General features: G+C 43.6%; 1 protein-coding gene across 4 annotated transcripts in view; it reads left to right on the top strand.

Moving 5' to 3' along the window:
• Positions 1-17,618, top strand: part of LARGE1 (LARGE xylosyl- and glucuronyltransferase 1) — a 686,352-nt gene extending 668,734 nt beyond the window's left edge. For all 4 annotated transcript variants that reach the window (XM_049884284.1, XM_049884285.1, XM_049884286.1 and 1 more), the window contains 3 exons: positions 2,409-2,555; positions 12,251-12,446; positions 16,029-17,618. In XM_049884284.1, the coding sequence (XP_049740241.1) occupies positions 2,409-2,555; positions 12,251-12,446; positions 16,029-16,226 (541 nt within the window). In that variant the 3' untranslated portion in view covers positions 16,227-17,618. The remainder of the gene's footprint in view (positions 1-2,408; positions 2,556-12,250; positions 12,447-16,028) is intronic.
• Positions 17,619-18,748: the final 1,130 nt, after the last annotated feature.

Here is an 18,748-nt window from a genome sequence, read left to right as displayed (position 1 = left end):
TCTTTCAGCTTGAGAAACACCGAGCGTGTTCTTCCCTTTTGGTTTCCCATCTCCAGCTCTTTGCACATGTCATTATAATACTTTACTTTGTCTGCTCAAGCCACCCTTTAAAATCTTCTGTTCAGTTCTTTTACTTCATCAATTCTTCCTTTTGCTTTAGCTGTTCAACGTTCACGAGCAAGTTTCAGAGTCTCCTCTGACCATCTTGGTCTTTTCTTTCTTTCCTGTCTTTTCAATGACCTCTTGCTTTCTTCAGGTATGATGTCCTTGATGTCATTCCATAACTCGTCTGGGCTTCGGTCACTAGTGTTCAGTGCGTCGAATCTATTCTTCAGATGGTCTCTAAATTTAGGTGGGATATACTCAAGGTCATATTTTGGCTCTCGTGGACTTGCTCAGATTTTCTTCAGTTTCAGCTTGAATTTGCATATGAGAAATTGATGGTCTGTTCCACAGTCGGCCCCTGGCCTTGTTCTGACTGATAATATTGAGCTTTTCCATCATCTCTTTCCACAGATGTAGTCAATTTGATTTCTGTGTGTTCCATCTGACGAGGTCCATGTGTATAGTCACCATTGATGTTGGTGAAAGAAGGTGTTTGCAATGAAGAAGTCTTTGGTCTTGCAAAATTCTATCATTCAATCTTGGGCATTGTTTCTGTCACCAAGGCCATATTTTCCAACTACCGATCCTTCTTTGTTTCCAGTTTTCGCATTCCAATCACCAGTAACTATCAGTGTATCTTGATTGCATGTTCAATCAATTTCCGACTGTAGCAGCTGATAAAAATCTTCTGTTTCTTCATCTTTGGCCCTAGTGTTTGGTGCGTAAATTTGAATAATAGTCATATTAACTGGTCTTCCTTGTATGGATATTATCCTATCACTGACAGTGTTGTACTTCAGGATAGATCTTGAAATGTTCTTTTTGATGATGAATGCAACGCCATTCCTCTTCAAGTTGTCATTCCCGACGTAGTAGACTGTATGATTGTCCAATTCAAAATGGCCCATACCAGTCTATTTCAGCTCACGATGTTTATACATTCCATTTCATTTTTGATGATTTCCAATTTTCCTGGATTTATACTTCGTATATTCCAGGTTCAAATTACTAATGGATGTTTGCAGCTGTTTCTTCTCATCTTGAGTCATACCACATCAGCAAATGAAGGTCCCGAAATCTTTACTCCATCCACGTCATTAAAGTCGACTCTACTTTGAGGAGGCAGCTCTTCCCCAGTCATCTTCTGAGTGCCTTCCAACCTGGGGGCTTCATCTTCCAGCACTGTGTCAGACAGTGTTCTGCTGCTATTCATAAGGTTTTCACTGGCTAATGCTTTTCACAAGTAGACTGCCGGGTCCTTCTTCCTAGTCTGTCTTAGTCTGGAAGCTCAGCTGAAACCTGTCCTCCATGGGCGACCCTGCTGGTATCTGAATACTGGTGGCATAGCTTCCAGCATCACAGCAACATGCAAGCCCCCACAGTACAACAAACTGACAGACACGTCGGGGATTACCTCATTAGGTCTTCACAACTCTGAGAGGTAGATCTTACTACCACCATTTTAGGGAAGAGAAACCTAAGTCACTTGCCTGGGATGACAAGACTCAAAGTGACAAAGCCAGGATTCAAATCCCATCTGTGTCCATGTAGCCTCATGCCATATGGCCCTCCCTCAGATGGTCTCCCACCCCACGTGGTGGCCACAGAGCTGGGAAATGCAGACAGATCTAGAAGGGCAGGAGCAGAGCGTCAGAGGAGCAGAGCAGAAGACCAGGCACAAAGGCAGGAGTGAGTGAGGATATGGAGAACTTACCCACCAGGAAGCATGGGTACTAGACCCCTGTCTTATTGGGCGCTGGCTGCATGTGACGGGTCTGTCCACTTAAAGGCTCCGCATCCATAGGATTCAAGGGATTGAAAAGACATGGAGATGGCACCTAGAAATGGCTGGATTGGTGGTTCTCTCATCAGCTTTATGTCCAACTGCTCATCTTCCATGTGGCAAGCAGTATAGTAGCCATGTTTGGCCAGCCCAGTGAACCCAGCTGGCTGGGCTCAATCCTCTGTGAATCCTTTGAAACCTTCCTTCTACACTTGGCCCTGGCTAGAGTGCCCACACTGCAAAAGTGTAGGAGCTTCCCCGCAGCCCCTCTTGGCTGTCCTGCCCTCTGTTCACTCTCTAGAAAGACCCACCTTTCTGGCTCAGAGGCAGCAGCTCTCAATTCTACTCTGGCCTTCCTGGGTGGTATTTGTAAGCTTCTTAGCCTTCCTGGGCCTCAATTTCCTTATCTTTAAACTGGGTGGTTGACTTGGACATTCTCCCTTACACTCCCTGCCCTCCTGGGAAAGGCCTTGCCTGGCGTCATGGGGACCCTGTCTCTCCTCCTGCTTTCTCTTTTCAGGAAGTCTGTCATCCAGCTCGACCTTGCCAACACCAAGAAAGCAATGATCGTCCCCGCATTTGAGACACTGCGCTACCGACTCTCATTCCCCAAATCTAAAGCAGAGCTGCTGTCAATGCTGGACATGGGAACTCTCTTCACATTCAGGTGAGTGGTCCTCTTTATGGTACTCTGCTGTTGTTGTTGTTGTTAGGTGCTGTTGAATCGGTTTCCACTCATAGCGATCCTACGTACAACAGAATGAAACACTGCGCAGTCCTGTGCAATGTTGACAACTGCTGCTATGTTTGAGCCCATTGTTACAGCCCCTGTGTCAGTCCATCTTATTGAGGGTCTTCCTCTCTTTCACTGCCCCTCTACTTTACCAGGCACAGTGTCCTTCTCCAGGGAGCGGTCCCTCCTGATAACATGTCCAAAGTACTTGAGAGGAAATCTCACCATCCTCGCTTCCATGGGGCGTTCTGGCCATACTTCTTCCAAGACAGATTTGTTGATTCTTCTGGAAGTCCATGGTATATTCAGTATTCTTCGCCATCCCTTAGGGCCAATCAAAGACCTCCTCTCTCCTGGTAAACCCCGACACAATGCTGTTGACCCTGAAGAGAAGTTCATTGCTGACATTAGACCATTTTAAAGCCCAGGAAAGCACCACTGGCCCTGAATAATGTTTATGGAATATTCTCCCCCCAAATGCCACATGCTTTATTTTGTACAGGGTGACAGGTATTATGTGTCCAGAAGGAAAGATAGGCAAGTTGAGTAGAAAGGTGCAGTTTAATTTTTTTGTGTGTGTCTTTCTAAACTCAGTGTCGGTTCTTGCTTCCAACTCCTGGTTCTGAATTCTCTCTTTTGTTTGCTTGTTCATTCATTCATTTGGTAAGTGGGCTTCATTTTATTAGCATCATTGTTGTTAGTCCCTCTCCCCTTGGGTTTGGGGGTGGGGGTGGGTGTGTGTGTGTGTGTGGGTGTGGGTGTGGGGGTGTGTGTGTGTGTGTGGTCTGTCCAGTGGTCCTCAGGCCCGGGACGAGCAGCAGTAGCTTCATCAACTGAAGTCATCAGGGTGACTCTAAGGCTGCACACAGCAGAGGTAGCAGCTGACTCTTCTGTAGCCTGAGTGACAGCTGCAAACAAAGCAATGATTTTCCTGATTTCCCAGGCTGTGTGTCCTGCAGAACTGCCAGCAGGGGAGTGCCCCAGGAGTCCGTATGGCTACACAGATGTGATTGGGTTCCGTCTGCTGGGGACAGACTGTGGCATTAGTGTAGCGTCCCCAGGGGAAGTAGGAGTCCTGCTGGGTCTCTTAACAGAGCAACCTGAAGACAGAGCTGTTGCTTCTGCCTGCTCCTCTTTTAAAGAGGTACTTCATTTTGAACAATGGAGTTCCTGGGTGGTGCAAATGGTTAACACACTTGGCTGCTACCCAAAAGGTTGAAGGTTCAAGTCCACCCAGCAGGGCCTCAGAAAAAAGGCCTAGTGATCTATGTCCAAAAAACCAGCCACTGAAAAGCCTGTGAAGCATAATTCTACTTTGACACACATGAGATCACCATGAGTTGGCATCAACTCAACGGCAACTGTTTGGTTTAATAATGGCCAGCTCTTCCTTTGAGCGAAAAGGCCACATTTCTAGACAATCTGAATTTTATCGAAAAGATTTGTAGTAATGATAACTTAGATTTTCACACCACTATTAAGTTTGTAGAGTGCTTTCCCAAATTTTATTTTGTCATCAAAGTAATCTTATGAGGCAGGTTATCCATTCAGTGATTTAGAGGGTATTGTTTTCACATCTTGTACAGATGAAGAAATTAAGGAGTGAGAGGTCCTAGTGGATCCAGAACTCCAATGCCAGCCCTTTTCCTCTACCCAGAGTTCTGAAAAGTCATCTGAAAGAGTTAAGACCCCTACAAAACAAGCAGTCTTTCTTTTCAGAAAGGAGTAACAACTTCCATTTAATGAGTGCTTAACATCTGTCCTATAGGGTTGCTATGAGTTGGAATCAACTCAACGGCAACAAGCTTGGGTTTTTTGTTTTTTTTTTTAGCTTAACGTCTAGCAGTAGCCCCAGTGGCTCAGTTGTTAAAGCGCTCAGCTGCTAACAGAAAAGTTGGGGGGTTGAACCCACCAACCACTCTTCAGGAGAAAGATATGGCAGTCTGCTTCTGTAAAGATTTATAGTCTTGGAAATCCTATGGGGCAGTTCTACTCTGTCCTAGAGGGTCGCTATGAATCTGAATCGACTTGACAGCAATAGATTTGGTTTTGGTTAGGTTACTATAATGTAGGCCCTGTGATCAACTCATTCAATCATCATAACAAATCTACCAGGCAGGTGTTACTATACCCATTTTAGAGATAAAGAACTAGAAGCTCTGAGGGGTTAAATAACTTGGCCAGGAACACACAGCCAAGAAGTGCCAGAGTCTGTGGAACTCCAGAGCCTGTCTATCCTCTTAATCAAAAAGCCATTAAATCTCTTTGATCAAGTCCTGAGTTTTTATACCATTCACTGTTTTAAAGATGCAGAGGAGAAACTTTCTGCTGGTAATTGAGACTTTGAGGCCAAACTTTAGTCCCAGTCTCCAAAGCAGCCTTCCTTCTCTCTCCATCCCCAGGTGATTTGAGAACTAATTTCAAGGCCAAGTCAGTGAACATGAGAGCTGGGGTGTGGCCTGCTGTGTCCATGATTGCTGCTATGGCCCACAGCTTGCAAGCCACCATGCTAGGTGCTAAATTACAGACCTTCCCTCCAACAAATTGTTTTTGTCCCCTTCTCTCCAAATGATAAACTCTTAAGCCTCCAAGCAGCTGAAAACTACTTCCACCATACCCAAAATGAACGAGAAAGCATCCATACTCGGAGTCCTCTAGGGCAGTGGTTCTCAGAGTGGGGTCCCTGGACCAGTAGCATCAGCATCACTGGAACTGTTTTGAAATGCAGAATCTTAGGCTCCACTCCAGATATTCTGAATCAGGTACTCTGGGGGTGGAAACGACCAATCTGAGTTTTAGACAGTTTTCCAGATGATTCAAATGCACACTTGAGTTTGAGAATCACTGCTCGAAGCAAAGGAGTCCCTGGGTGGTGCAAACAGTTAAGCACCCGACTACTAGCCAAAAGGTTGGCAGTTCAAACCTACCCAGAAGTTCCTCAGAAGACAGGCCTGGTCCTTCCAAAAGGTCACAGCCTTGAAAGCCCTGTGGGGCAGTTCTACTCTGCACACGTGTGTCGCTATGAGTCAGAATTGACTTGATGGCAACTAACAATAACAACAGCTCAAAGCAAAGTGACCCCAAATCTCTTCTCCTGAATAGCATCCTGCAAAGAGGTACCAGGAAAGCTCTCGTCACTATTTTTTTGGAGGCTACCTGGTGTTTATGATCTCAGAATACAAGCCCTGGAGTCCAGTATCTGCTGGACTGATAGTGGACTCCTCTGGTTATTTTCAGGCCGTGGCCCATTTTAACGACGGGTTAATTGTAGCTGAAGTTCCTGGGTGGTACAAATGATTTGCACTCAACTACTAACTGAAAGGTTGGCAGTTTGAACCCACGCAGTGGTACCAGGGAAGAAAGGCCTGGTGATCAGCTTCCATAAAGATTATAACCAAGAAAACCCTATGGAGCTTGGTTCTACTCTGTAACACATGGTATCGCCAGGAATCAGAATCAACGCAATGGTAACGAGTTTGGTTTTTTGATTAATGACAACTTCATTGCATTCCAGGCTGACCAGCCATTCAGCCTGCTTATCACTGTTTGGGGCTGAGTCCATGGAAGCAGCCTTACCACCCAGAGCAACAGAACTAAGCCAGCTGCCCAAAAGCTGACGAAGCTGTCCCTGCCTATCCCTCCCTTCACATTATAAGAGGCCACGATTTTAGTAGGGGTATAGGATATTGCTGAGAGCTAGAAGTGGGATCACTGTGAATTAATATTATATCTGTGTGGCAAACACAGGGAAATAATGAAAATATCTTCATTTTTTGAGGACTTACTATATATCAGGCACATCTCTGAGAACTTCATGTGAATTCATTTACTCAATCATCATAACTCCATGAAGTAGGTATTATTATTATCATATCTGTTTTACCAAGAGACGGAAATGAAGGTGCAGAGGGTTAAATAACTCGTCCTAACGTGTTGAATGACAGAATTCAAACCCAGGCAGGCCGGCTTAGGAACCATTGTTTTTTGCCATTTTGTTAAAGTGCCTGTTAGGGGACAAGGAGTTATGAATGCTTCTGTGTTCCAGCATCGTGTCATGCTCTTTACAAACATTTTCTCATTTCAGCTTCTCAAGGATTCAACAAGATATGGTATTATTTATACAAGGGGAAAATAAAGGTTAGTTAGCCGAAGTGCTTTGTTGTGCAAGGTCTCACAATTTGTAAATGGCTGAGGTGGGATTTGAACCCTGGTCTGATGATCCCACTGTACCATGCTTTGAAACTAATGCATGTTCACAGCTGTTACTTGTTGTTGTTGTTAGGTGCCCTCGAGTTGGTTCTGACTCATAGCGACCCTGTACACAACAGAACGAAACATTGCCCGGTCCTGCGCCATCCTTACACTCACTGTTATGCTTGAGCTCATTGTTGCAGCCACTGTGTCAATCCACCTCGTTGAAGGTCTTCCTCTTTTCCACTGGCCCTGTACTTTACCAAGCATGATGTCCTTCTCCAGGGACTTGATCCTTCCAGACAACATGTCCAAAGTATGTAAGATGCAGTCTCATCATCCTTGCTTCTAAGGAGCATTCTGGTTATACTTCTTCCAAGACAGATTTGTTCATTCTTTTGGCAGTCCATGGTATATTTAATATTCTTCGCCAACACCACAATTCAAAGGCGTCGATTCTTCTTCAGTCTTCCTTATTCATTGTCCAGCTTTCACATGCATATGATGCGATTGAAAATACCTAGGCATTAGTGAGCTGAAATGGACTGATACTGGCCATTTTGAATCGGACAATGATATAGTCTACTATACTGGGAATGACAACTCGAAGAGGAATGGTGCTGCATTCATCGTCAAAAAGAATGTTTCAAAATCTATCCTGAAGTACAACGCTGTCAGTGATAGGATAATATCCATACGCCTACAAGGAAGACCAGTTAATACGACTATTATTCAAATTTACACACCAACCACTAGGGCCAAAGATGAAGAAACAGAGGATTTTTATCAGCTGCTGCAGTCTGAAATTGATCGAACATGCAATCAGGATGCATTGATAATTACTGGTGATTGGAATGCGAAAGCTGGAAACAAAGAAGGATCAGTAGTTGGAAAATATGGCCTTGGTGACAGAAACAATGCCAGAGATTGAATGATAGAATTTTCCAAGACCAACGACTTCTTCATTGCAAATACCTTCTTTCACCAACATAAATGGCAGCTATACACATGGACCTCACCACATGGAACACACAGATATCAAATTGACTACATCTGTGGAAAGAGACGATGGAAAAGCTCAATATCATCAGTCAGAATAAGGCCAGGGGCCACCTGTGGAACAGACTATCAATTTCTCATATGCAAGTTCAAGCTGAAACTGAAGAAAATCAGAGCAAGTCCACGAGAGCCAAAATATGACCTTAAGTATATCCCACGTGAATTTAGAGACCATCTAAGAATAGATTTGATACATTGAACACTAGTGACCGAAGTTCAGAAGAGTTGTGGAATGACATCAAGGATATCATACCTGAAGAAAGCAAGAGGTCATTGAAAAGATAGGAAAGAAAGAAAAGACCAAGATGGTCAGAGGAGACTCTGAAACTTCCTCTTGAACGTCGAGCAGCTAAAGCAAAAGGAAGAATTGAAGTAAAAGAACTGAACAGAAGATTTCAAAGGACAGCTCGAGAAGACAAAGTATTATAATGACATGTGCAAAGAGCTGGAGACAGAAAACCAAAAGGGAAGAACGCACTCATCATTTCTCAAGCTGAAAGAACTGAAGAAAAAAATTCACGCCTCAAGTTGCAATAGTGAAGGATTCTGTAGGTAAAATATTAAACCACACAGGAAGCATCAAAAGAAGATGGAAGGAATACAGAGTCATTATACCAAAAAGAATTAGTCGATGTTCAACCATTTCAAGAGGTAGCATACGATCAGGAACCAATGGTACTGAAGGAAGAAGTCCAAGCTGCTTTGAAGGCATTGACGAAAAACAAGGCTCCAGATATTGATGGAATATCAATTGAGATGTTTCAACAAACAGATGCAGCGCTGGAGGTGCTCACTTGTCTATACCAAGAAATGTGGAAGACAGCTTCCTGGCCAACTGCCTGAAAGAGATCCGTATTTATGCCTATTCCCAAGAAAGGTGATCCAACCGAATTTGGAAATTATAGAACAATATCATTAATATCACACAAACAAAATTTTGCTGAAGATCATTCAAAAATGGCTGCAGCAGTATATCAACAGGGAACTGCCAGAAATTCAGGCAGGATTCAGATGAGGATGTGGAACCAGGGATATCATTGCTGATGTCAGATGGATCCTGGCTGAAAGTAGAGAATACCAGAAGGATGTTTACCTGTGTTTCATTGACTATGCAAAAGCATTTGACTGTGTGGATCATAACAAATTATGGATAACATCGCGAAGAATGGGAATTCCAGAACACTGAATTGTGCTCATGAGGAACCTTTACATAGATCAAGAGGCAGTTGTTTGGACAGAACAAGGGGATACTGATTGGCTTAAAGTCAGGAAAGGCGTGCGTCAGGGTTGTATTCTTTCACCATACCTATTCAATCTGTATGCTGAGCAAATAATAATAGCTGTCACTTGGGCTCTGCCAATTCTGTCAAAGGCTTCAGATGTTAAGACTATCTGCTCAGCAGTTTACAAATAGGAAATCAACTCCTTTCTGTTCTGGATTTTGGATTAGACTCAAGATTGACATTCTCACACCATCCCTCCTTTTCACACTCCATTAAAGCACTATTCCTTGACCTTTCATTCCTCTTCCATTTAAGTGACCTTGATTTTGGTGGAAGTTGCTGAATTGATGGAGTTCAGATTCGAGTCCCTGCCTTCTCCTAGCCTGTCCGTGTCATCCAAGAACACAACTTGATGGAAGTCTGACTGTTGGCCAGTGCCTACGCAGCCACCCTGAATTGTGCCTGGAGGGCCGGAGGAAGTCCATCCTCAGTGTTGAAAGAGCAAAACAAGGAAGAGGTCATGTTCCCCGCCGAAACAACTTCACTAGCCACACCAAACACTCTCATGTGAACCCTTGCTTACTTTAAAGAAGCTTCCCTGAGGCAAAGGTGGAACCCAGGACTGTGAGCTCCTTTCTCCCTACAGGAATCCCTGGGTGATGCAAATGATTAAACACTCAGCTGCAAACTGGAAGGTTGGGGGTTCAAATGCACCCAAAGATGCCTCAGAAGAAAGGCCTAGAGATAAAGTTTCGAAAGGTCACAGCCACTAAAAAATCCTAAGGAATATAGTTCTACTTTCAAACACATGAGGTCACCGTGAGTCAAAATCGACTCGAAAGCAACTGATTTGGTTTGGTTTTGGTTTTCTCCCTACAGTTAAGCTGTCGAGCTCACTTTCTTCCTGTCTTGTTTTCATTTTATGAGTCTTCTCTTTCTACTTCTGCATATTATCATTCCCTAACCACTTCCTCTTGGGCTTTGTCTATTACTTCAGTGACTACCAACTTCCTGCCACCTCCAGGCAGCTTGCAAAGGTGTATTCCTGCCCCACTAACTGGTCCCTGCCTCCGGTACATCTTAGGTTTTTAGATTACTCATTCATTCATTCAATTTAGTGTAGTATTCATTGAGTACTTGTTCATAGGTCAGAGAGTGAGAAAAATAACCTAAGAGAGGCGGCTTAGTGTTAGTTAAAGATCCTGGCCCTTGGCCCTTGAGCCGGACTAACTGGGTTTGAATCCCAGCTCCACCATGTAGCTATTTGTAACTTGACATTGGGTAAGTTATAAGAATTTTTTTATATATAATTTTATTTATTTTGTTGTTGATTGAGAACATACATAGCAGAACATGCACCAATTCAACAGTTTCTACACGTACATACCATTTAGTGACACTGATTACATTTTTTTGAGTTGTATGAATATTCTCATCTTTAAGTTCACTGCCGCCTAAGATTTCTATCTAATCTTTAGAATTGCAGTTGTCAATTTGATCCCATATAGATAGTTCTTAAAAGAGCGTAATGCTCAAAGCAGACTTTTTTTTTTATTAGTTAAGCTAAACTATAGTTTTAAGAAGACTCGGGATGTTTTTGGTTTAAGGTTTAAAGATTATCTCAGGGCAGTAGTTTCAGGGATAAGTTTTAAGAATTTAAAAGAATATATATAGTGTTTAATACAGCACAGTGCATGTTAAACCCCACAAAAACCCAGTGCCATCAAGTCGGCATGTTAGTGCTTAGGAAATGTTAGCTTATTATTGTTCTCATATGGTTGCATTCATTTTCTATCACTGTATAACAAATTACCACAAATTAGCATCTTAAAATGACGCAAACTCACTATCTCACAGTCTTTGTGGGTGAGAGGGCTGGGTACAGCATAGATGGATTCTCTGCTCAGGGTCTTACTGGCCTGAAATCATGATGTCAACAGTGCTGTGGTTTCCAGTCTAGAGTACATGGTTCTTTTCCAAGCTCACTGGTGGCTGGCAGACTTCCTTTCCATGTGGGATGAAGTGCGATGAGGTCCCCATTTTCCTGCTGTCTGTTAGCTAGGACTGCTGTCAGCTCCTAGAGGCCACCCACAGTTCTTTGCCACATACCCTCCCACCCCCCTAGACAGCTTACAACATGGCTTTTTGCTTTCTTCCCAGCCAGGCAGAGCACTCATCTCTCTGACTTACTGTTCTGCCTCTGATCTCTAGAGCCAGATTTAAAGGGCTCACGTGATTAGGTCAGGCCCATCCGGACAATCTCCCTTTGGATTAATCCAAAGCTGACTGATTAGTACCCTTAATTATATCTACAAAAATCTCTTTTCCAATATAACATAGGATAGTCATGGGAGTATGTATCATCGTATTCACGGGTTCGGCCATCACCCAAAGGGGCAGATTGTACAAAGGTGAGAGTCATTGGAGGTCATTGTTTTAGTCATGTAGTGCTGCCATAACAGAAATACCACAAGTGGATGGCTTTAACAAAGAGAAATTTATTTTCTTACAGTCTAGTAGGTTACAAGTACAAATTCAGGATATCAGCTACAGGGGAAGGCTTTCTCTCTCTGTTGGCTCTGGAGGGAGGTCTTTGTCCTCAATCTTCTGGTTGGGGAGCTTCTCAGGCACAGGGACCCTATGTCCAAAGGACGCACTCTGCTGCTGGTGCTGCTTTCTTCGTAGTATGAAGTCCCCAACTCTCTGCTTGCTTCCTTTTCCTTTTATCTCTTGAGGAAACTCCCTTTTGGATGAGGGAGGTGACCTGAGTAGTCCTTTTAACCACAGGCAGAGATTATGATTTATAACACATCGGAAGATCACAAAATGGAGGACAACCACACATGGCCTGACCAAGTTGATACACACATTTTTGGGGGGCTGTAATTCAATCCACGACAGTCATCTTAGAATTCTACCTACCACAATGGTCTCTGGTAGGAATAACTATAGTACAAGCCAGCCTGCAATTAGCTGTTCCGTAGAAATGACAGCATTCCCAGAGTCCACCTACCCTTTCATAGTGAGTATCTCCTTGCCATGAGGAATGTAGATAAAGGACTATATCAGCATGTACTTCCACCTCCTTCAAATCAGCAGCATTTGGCAAGCTCACATCCTTCGCCTCCACCCAGTGACATTTCTCGTGTGTCCTAGGTACCACGTCTGGACGAAAGGCCACGCACCCACAAACTTCGCCAAGTGGCGGACTGCCACCACGCCTTACCGGGTGGAATGGGAGGCCGATTTCGAGCCATACGTTGTTGTGAGACGGGACTGCCCTGAGTACGACCGGAGGTTTGTGGGCTTTGGCTGGAACAAGGTGGCTCATATCATGGAGCTGGATGCACAGGTGAGATGGATGGAATGACCTGCTGCTGTTGCAGGAGGGAAGGAGAGGCCTAGATCTGAGAGCAGAAAGGGGAATTTGGAGACAAGAAAGCAGAGACCTAAGAGGGAACAAGATGTGTTCAGAGGCCTGGACTAAGAACGTGCCAGAGCTAATCCTTGAGGCTGTTGATTCCCAAACCATTGGTCTATATCTACCCTTGGGTAAGAGTTGGTTCCAAGCCAGGCCCCAGCCCTATGTAAGTTTTCTGTGACAAACCAGTTTATCCTTTCATTCTCACCCAGTCTCGTGATGATGACAAGCAAACGACAGCCATTCATCACCTGGCCTCTGAGTCATATAAGTGACAGACGGCATTCTAGGAGCTCCATATGAATGACGCAAAGCATGCCGCTGAGACCCAAGTATTATTCCACCCTAGAACTACAAGAGTGATTTTTATGCTGTGTTTAGTCATAAAACCCTTTCATCCATTCAGCTAGTATTGATTGAGAACCTACTTCAATAGAAATTATATGCAGAATTTTCATATTTTAAGGCAGGGTTTGGCAGGCTTTCTCTATAAAAGGTCAGACAGTAAATATTTTAGCCTTTGTGGCCCTACAGATCTTTGTCAGCACTACTCAGCTCTGCCATTGTGGTACGAAAGTAGCCTTAGACAATATGTAAACAGATGGGCGTGGCTGTGTTGCAATAAAACTTGATTTACTAAAACAGGGTGGCAGGGCCAGATGTATTAGTTTGCCAACCCCTGTGTTAAACAACCAAAATCAAAATTGCTCTGGCTAAATTAGGAGAAGGTTGCCTGGGCCCCCAACCCCACCTTTTCCCTTCGTGTGTTAATCTCCAAGGCACCTCCTCATAGACCATAGTGTAAATATTTCTCAAGGACAGCACTTCAAATTCAGGAAAAGCGAGGGTAGGGCACCCAGAGCTGGCTGCCCATGAGAATCACCTGGAGAATTTTGAACAGGTCCAAGATGGCTAACAGCAATCCCAGGTGATTTTAATGCACGTCTAGGGTTGAGAACCACTGATGTAGAGAGAAGGTTGTAGAATAGTGCCCATTTTTAAAAACAGAAAGTGTGACCTCTCCTAGCCATATTTTACTAATACGTGGAGAGAGCCCAGCACTGCTAGCAGACAGAAATGTTTAATCTGCCTCAGCTTCTATATGAAAGAAAAGAAATGTCGTAGTCTTCATGTATCTACCAGTGTTGTGAGGCAAACCAGTTCAAATAAAGCTCACCTGCCCTTCCCTGAAACCTGGGCTTTGTTTATTTTAGACAATTTTGAGAGAGCTCTTGCAAATGTGTTGCCTTTTCCCTTCTTTGACAGTAGCCCATGCCAAACATAATTTTACCCTTTCCAGTAACTTAAGGAAATAATGAGCAAGCACCTGACGGACGGTATAGCCACACCTCTCAGTATAGGGGTTAGTAGGATTTAGAGGGCTTTTTGTCCCTACATGAAATGCAGGGGTGGATTACCCAGTAAGCAAGGTAAGCATGGGCTTACTTGTGCTTACTGACTAGTCTGTAGTGTACGATTTCACATCTGAAACTCATGTGAAATTGGTCACTACAGATTAGTCAGTAAGCACAAATAACCCTGTGCTTACTTTGCTTACCGGGTAATCCGTCCCTGTCAGGGATTATAAATTTGAAAAGAAGCTTTGATTCTGTAGGAAGGTGCTGTGGGGTTGGGAGAGAGACAGAGGGCAGCCATACCTAGAAGCAGAATCTTTAATGTGGTGAAAAAAACATCAAATTGTTCACTACAGATCATCTGGTAAGCGAGGTAAGCACCATGCCTGCCTGGCCTATTGGATAATCCACCCTGATGAAATATCCCAGACAGCTAAGCTCTGTGAGTTCTACTGTTTTCTTTTCAAGGTTTTTCTCACTCATTCCTCACCATCAACTGTTATTTCTTGCTGCTGTCACTATTTTCCTATCTGTAACAGCTACCATCACACTTCACAATTTTCCTTTTCTCGTTTCCTTCTTATCTGCTCTGGGCTAGGAAACTAGATAACCACAGTTTATCAGAAATTATGCCCCAAATCAGAGTAAATAGAATCTGAGCGAAGGTATGCTGGGTGCTCCTTTGAGTTCCACATTCTGTATCTTGACCATACCAAACCAAAAAACCAAACCCACTGCTGTCCAGTTGATTCTGACTCATAGCAACCCTACAGGAGAGATTAGAGCTGCCCTGTAAGGTTTCCAAGGAGTGGCTAGTAGATTTGAACTGCTGACCTTTTGGTTAGCAGCTGAACGAGAGAAAACCATTGCAGTCAAGTCGATTCCACCTCATAGTGACCCTATAGGACAGAGTAAAACTGCCCCATGGAGTTTCTAAGGAACGCCTGGTGGATTCGAATTGCTAACCTTTTTGGTTAGCAGCTGTAGCACTTAACCACTAAGCCACCAGCATTTCCTTTGACCATACAGAGACCTTTTATTTTTGATCTGAGTTTTTCTGCCAGGTCGATGTTGTAACTTGTACTAAGGATGTGTAGGGGAGAGCTATGGTCTCAATGAGCCTCATCTAGTCGAACATTTGGGGGTTTTGGGGGAGGATTTTTTTTTTTTTTCTTGTGGTCAAAATATCTGTAACACAAGATTGACAAATTCAGCATTTTTTCACATGTGCAATTCAGTGACATCAGTTGCATTAGTCATGTTGTACAACCATCACCAGTGTCACTTGCCACGTTTTCCATCCCCGTAAACAGGTATTCAGTGCTTTCTAAACAACGACTCCTCCTTTCCCCCTCCCTCCCACCCCTGGTAAACACTAAGAAACTTTGGTCTCTATGCATTTGCCTGTTCTGGGTATTTCGTATGAGTAAGGTCATGCAGTATCTGTCCTTCTGTGACTGACTTCACTCACCATAATGTTTTCAGGATTCGGCCGTGTTATAGCATGTATTGCGACTTCCTTTTTTTTTTTCTGGCTTATGTAATTCCCACATTTTGTTTTTCCATTCATCTGTTGGTGGACATCCAGGCTATTTCCACCTTTTGGCTATTGAGAAAAGTGCTACAGTGAACACGGGTATACATTGGAACATTTGTTTTTGTTTTTTTCATTCTTTTTTTCTTTTTTTTTTTTTGTCTCTTTTGTACTGGTCCTGTTGTGGTTGTCAAATCTCGTCCAAGTCCTATGAGAAATCACAGAAACAGATGTCAATTAATTGAGCCAGAGGCTTCCCTATGGTTTGCACCATCCCAGAGTGACCGTGTGAGTGTGACCTCACATTTATCAAGAACCTTTTATGGGCCATGAGCTGTGCTCAGCACTAGCCATACATTATTGATTTCATCCTTACAGTCATCTTCCAAGGTAAATATTTTATAGGCGAGAAAACTAAGATTCGGAGCAGCTAAGTAATTTGTCCAAAGTCTTAGCAGTGTCCGCGAACTGTCTCACTCTAAACCTTACATGCTTTCAGTGGTGCTACCTTGCTTCTTGGTGTCGTTCACCAGTTCGTTCATTCACTTAGTCATCCATTTGGGCATTCACTGCCCAATGGTGAGGGCTCCTGAAAGTGCTCACACTGCTTTTGTCTTCTTCCAGGAATATGAATTCATCGTGTTGCCCAACGCCTACATGATCCACATGCCTCACGCCCCCAGCTTTGACATTACAAAGTTCCGTTCCAACAAGCAATACCGCATCTGTCTCAAAACCCTGAAGGAAGAATTTCAGCAGGACATGTCCCGCCGCTACGGCTTCGCTGCCCTGAAATATCTCACGGCTGAAAACAACAGCTAGCACCAAGGTGCCCACCACTAGGGAGAGACACGCTGCAGGGGAAGAGCCACTTGCTGTTGGGGGCCCAGCCTTCAAACTCAAAATTTAGCAGTGCTTTTTGGTTTGTTTTTATTTGTCTCTTTGGCCCAACAAAGCTGCCCTCACTACAGAGGCCTGGAACAAGGTTCCAGCAGCCCCTCTCTGCCCCACAACCCAGCATTCCCAGAATGTGGAAAAACAGCCCACCTGTACTATCTCTTCAAGAATGGGACACGGGGGGTGAGAGGGAATAAGAGATCGTCACCTTACCACAGAGCCACACAACCAAGGCAGGTCTTTATGCTGTTCTCATTGGTTTTTAATAATTATGCTTCCCATCATAGCTGGGGAGAAACAGAAGTCAGGGTGGTGGGGGTTATCCATCCCAGGAAATAAAATAAAAAATGCCTCTTCATTAAGAGGGAACTTTCTTTGCCTTGCAATCTAGATGAGTACCTAAGAAGGAGGGCAAACCAATGATCTAAACCAACTATTTGGAAAAATCCAATGGGGACTGGTATCTGGAGGGACCTAGAGGTAGTGGTGATTGGTTCTTTATCTTCAAGGTCACTCTTATTTTGATTTGTTTTTGTTTGAGGGATTTTGTTTGTTTGTTTTTGGTCTGGGAATCCAATAGAAAAGCTGGTCCTTTGAGGGTCTAAGGGAGAATCAGCTGCCTCAGTGTCCCTCTATCAGCAGTGGCCCAGCAGGGAAGACAAGCATCTTCAGCCAGTAGTTAAACACGGGCAGCTTTCTTCAGGATCATCACCGAAGCTCCTGTGATTTCGAATTCCTTACTCTCCCGAATCCAGGGGCGACAGTGGGGACTGTGGAAATGCCCAGGCTGACTGTTTTATACCGTCACATTTTCTATTGGCAGTGACGGGTTCACAGGGAAAGGGCTTTGAAGAAACTATTTCAGTGCACAAGAAAGGTACGAACCTCTCAGGCCTTTACTGCGAGCCCAGGGCTGAAGATTCATGTGTTGTCTGGAGACCCAGGGGAAGAACGTGTTTGGATTCCTCTGTGTCATGCCTGCTTCACTGTGGATGGGAAGAGGCCGAGACCTCAGTCTCCCTTTGGGACCTGGCCAAGGGTAGGCAACACCTTCACCGCTACACAGATCACGGAGACACTGGACTTTTTACCCATTTTCTTTAATCTTCAATATTAATGTTGTGTTTACATTAATGAGAACAAGAGTCAGTGCCCCACCCTCTGCTGGGCTGTTTGTATTGAGTTGCGATGTGAGCAGCGAAAGCTGCCTTCAATAAAGGAAAGTACGGACTGTTTCTTCCCCATGCCCCTCCCACTCTTGTAGGATGCTACTGAGACCTGCTTCAGTAGGGACAGCAAAATCCATAAACAACAACTTCACACTTTATGTTCTCCCGGCTTATTTTTCTCATCATTTGAATTTTAATCTTTTCCATTTTTTTTTCTTTTCTCCTTGCCTGAAAGTAGATCTCACTTTATCCTCTAATCCTCAAAGCATTTTTAAATTTTCCATCTAGCTCTTGTCTCAAGACTGAAACCAGATATTTTATAGACCAATTGTGAGCTACCAAGGTAACTCGTGGTAATCAATAGTAAAGTAAACACCCCCTCCCTTTGGTCTGGTAGTTATATGGAACCCCACAGCAATCGGATTCATGAGACCCCTCAATGTGTTATATGTTCAAGTGATGCTTCACTCAGATTTATACAGAAATTAGGAAAACTATAATTAGGGCTCATCCTTATATAGATATAAAAAAAAATACAGAAGTTTATATATATATACACACATACATACATATATATGTACATATACATCCACACATGCATATACATATGTGTATGTATATACAGTTTATTATAAAAGTAATATCTGAATAATATAAAAAAATAAAACAATACAAAAGTATGCAAAGTACATATAAAAACCCCCTTTCTCCAGTGGTATACTGAAGCTAGCTTCTGCCAGCTCAGGAGAAATTACTGTGTGCATCTCTTTCCAACTCCATGTTCAGTGACATCATATTTGTAGCTTGAACTCAGCCATGGCAGTATTTACACCATGGGAATCAGCAAACACCACAAATCAGGACATTTTCCCCGCAAGAATCAATTGGTAAACATTCACCAGGACACCACTGCCTTTTTCTCTCCCATATGTACACATAGATACAGACACACACAAATTCCTCTTCCTTCCCGAGAAAAGACCACTTTTAATACGTGTTGATACGGTTTTTGAATGAGTCATTACTGGCTACTTGAATGGAAACCCTGGTGGCATAGTGGTTAAGTGCTACGGCTGCTCACCAAGAGGTTGGCAGTTCGAATCCACCAGGCGCTTCTCAGAAACCCCATGGGACAGTTCTCCTCTGTTCTACACAGTCGCTATGAGTCAGAATCGACTCGATGGCAGTGGTTTTTGTTTTTTTGGCTACTTGAACCAAGTGAAAATATGCTGGTAGCACCACTTCTTTAATGTTGTGAGTTCATTTTACATTCTCTGA

The sequence above is a fragment of the Elephas maximus genome, chromosome 4, assembly GCF_024166365.1.
Source record: "Elephas maximus indicus isolate mEleMax1 chromosome 4, mEleMax1 primary haplotype, whole genome shotgun sequence".
Lineage (NCBI taxonomy): Eukaryota > Metazoa > Chordata > Mammalia > Proboscidea > Elephantidae > Elephas > Elephas maximus.
Note: the sequence above shows the minus strand (reverse complement) of the source record. Positions and strands in the feature narration are given on the sequence as shown.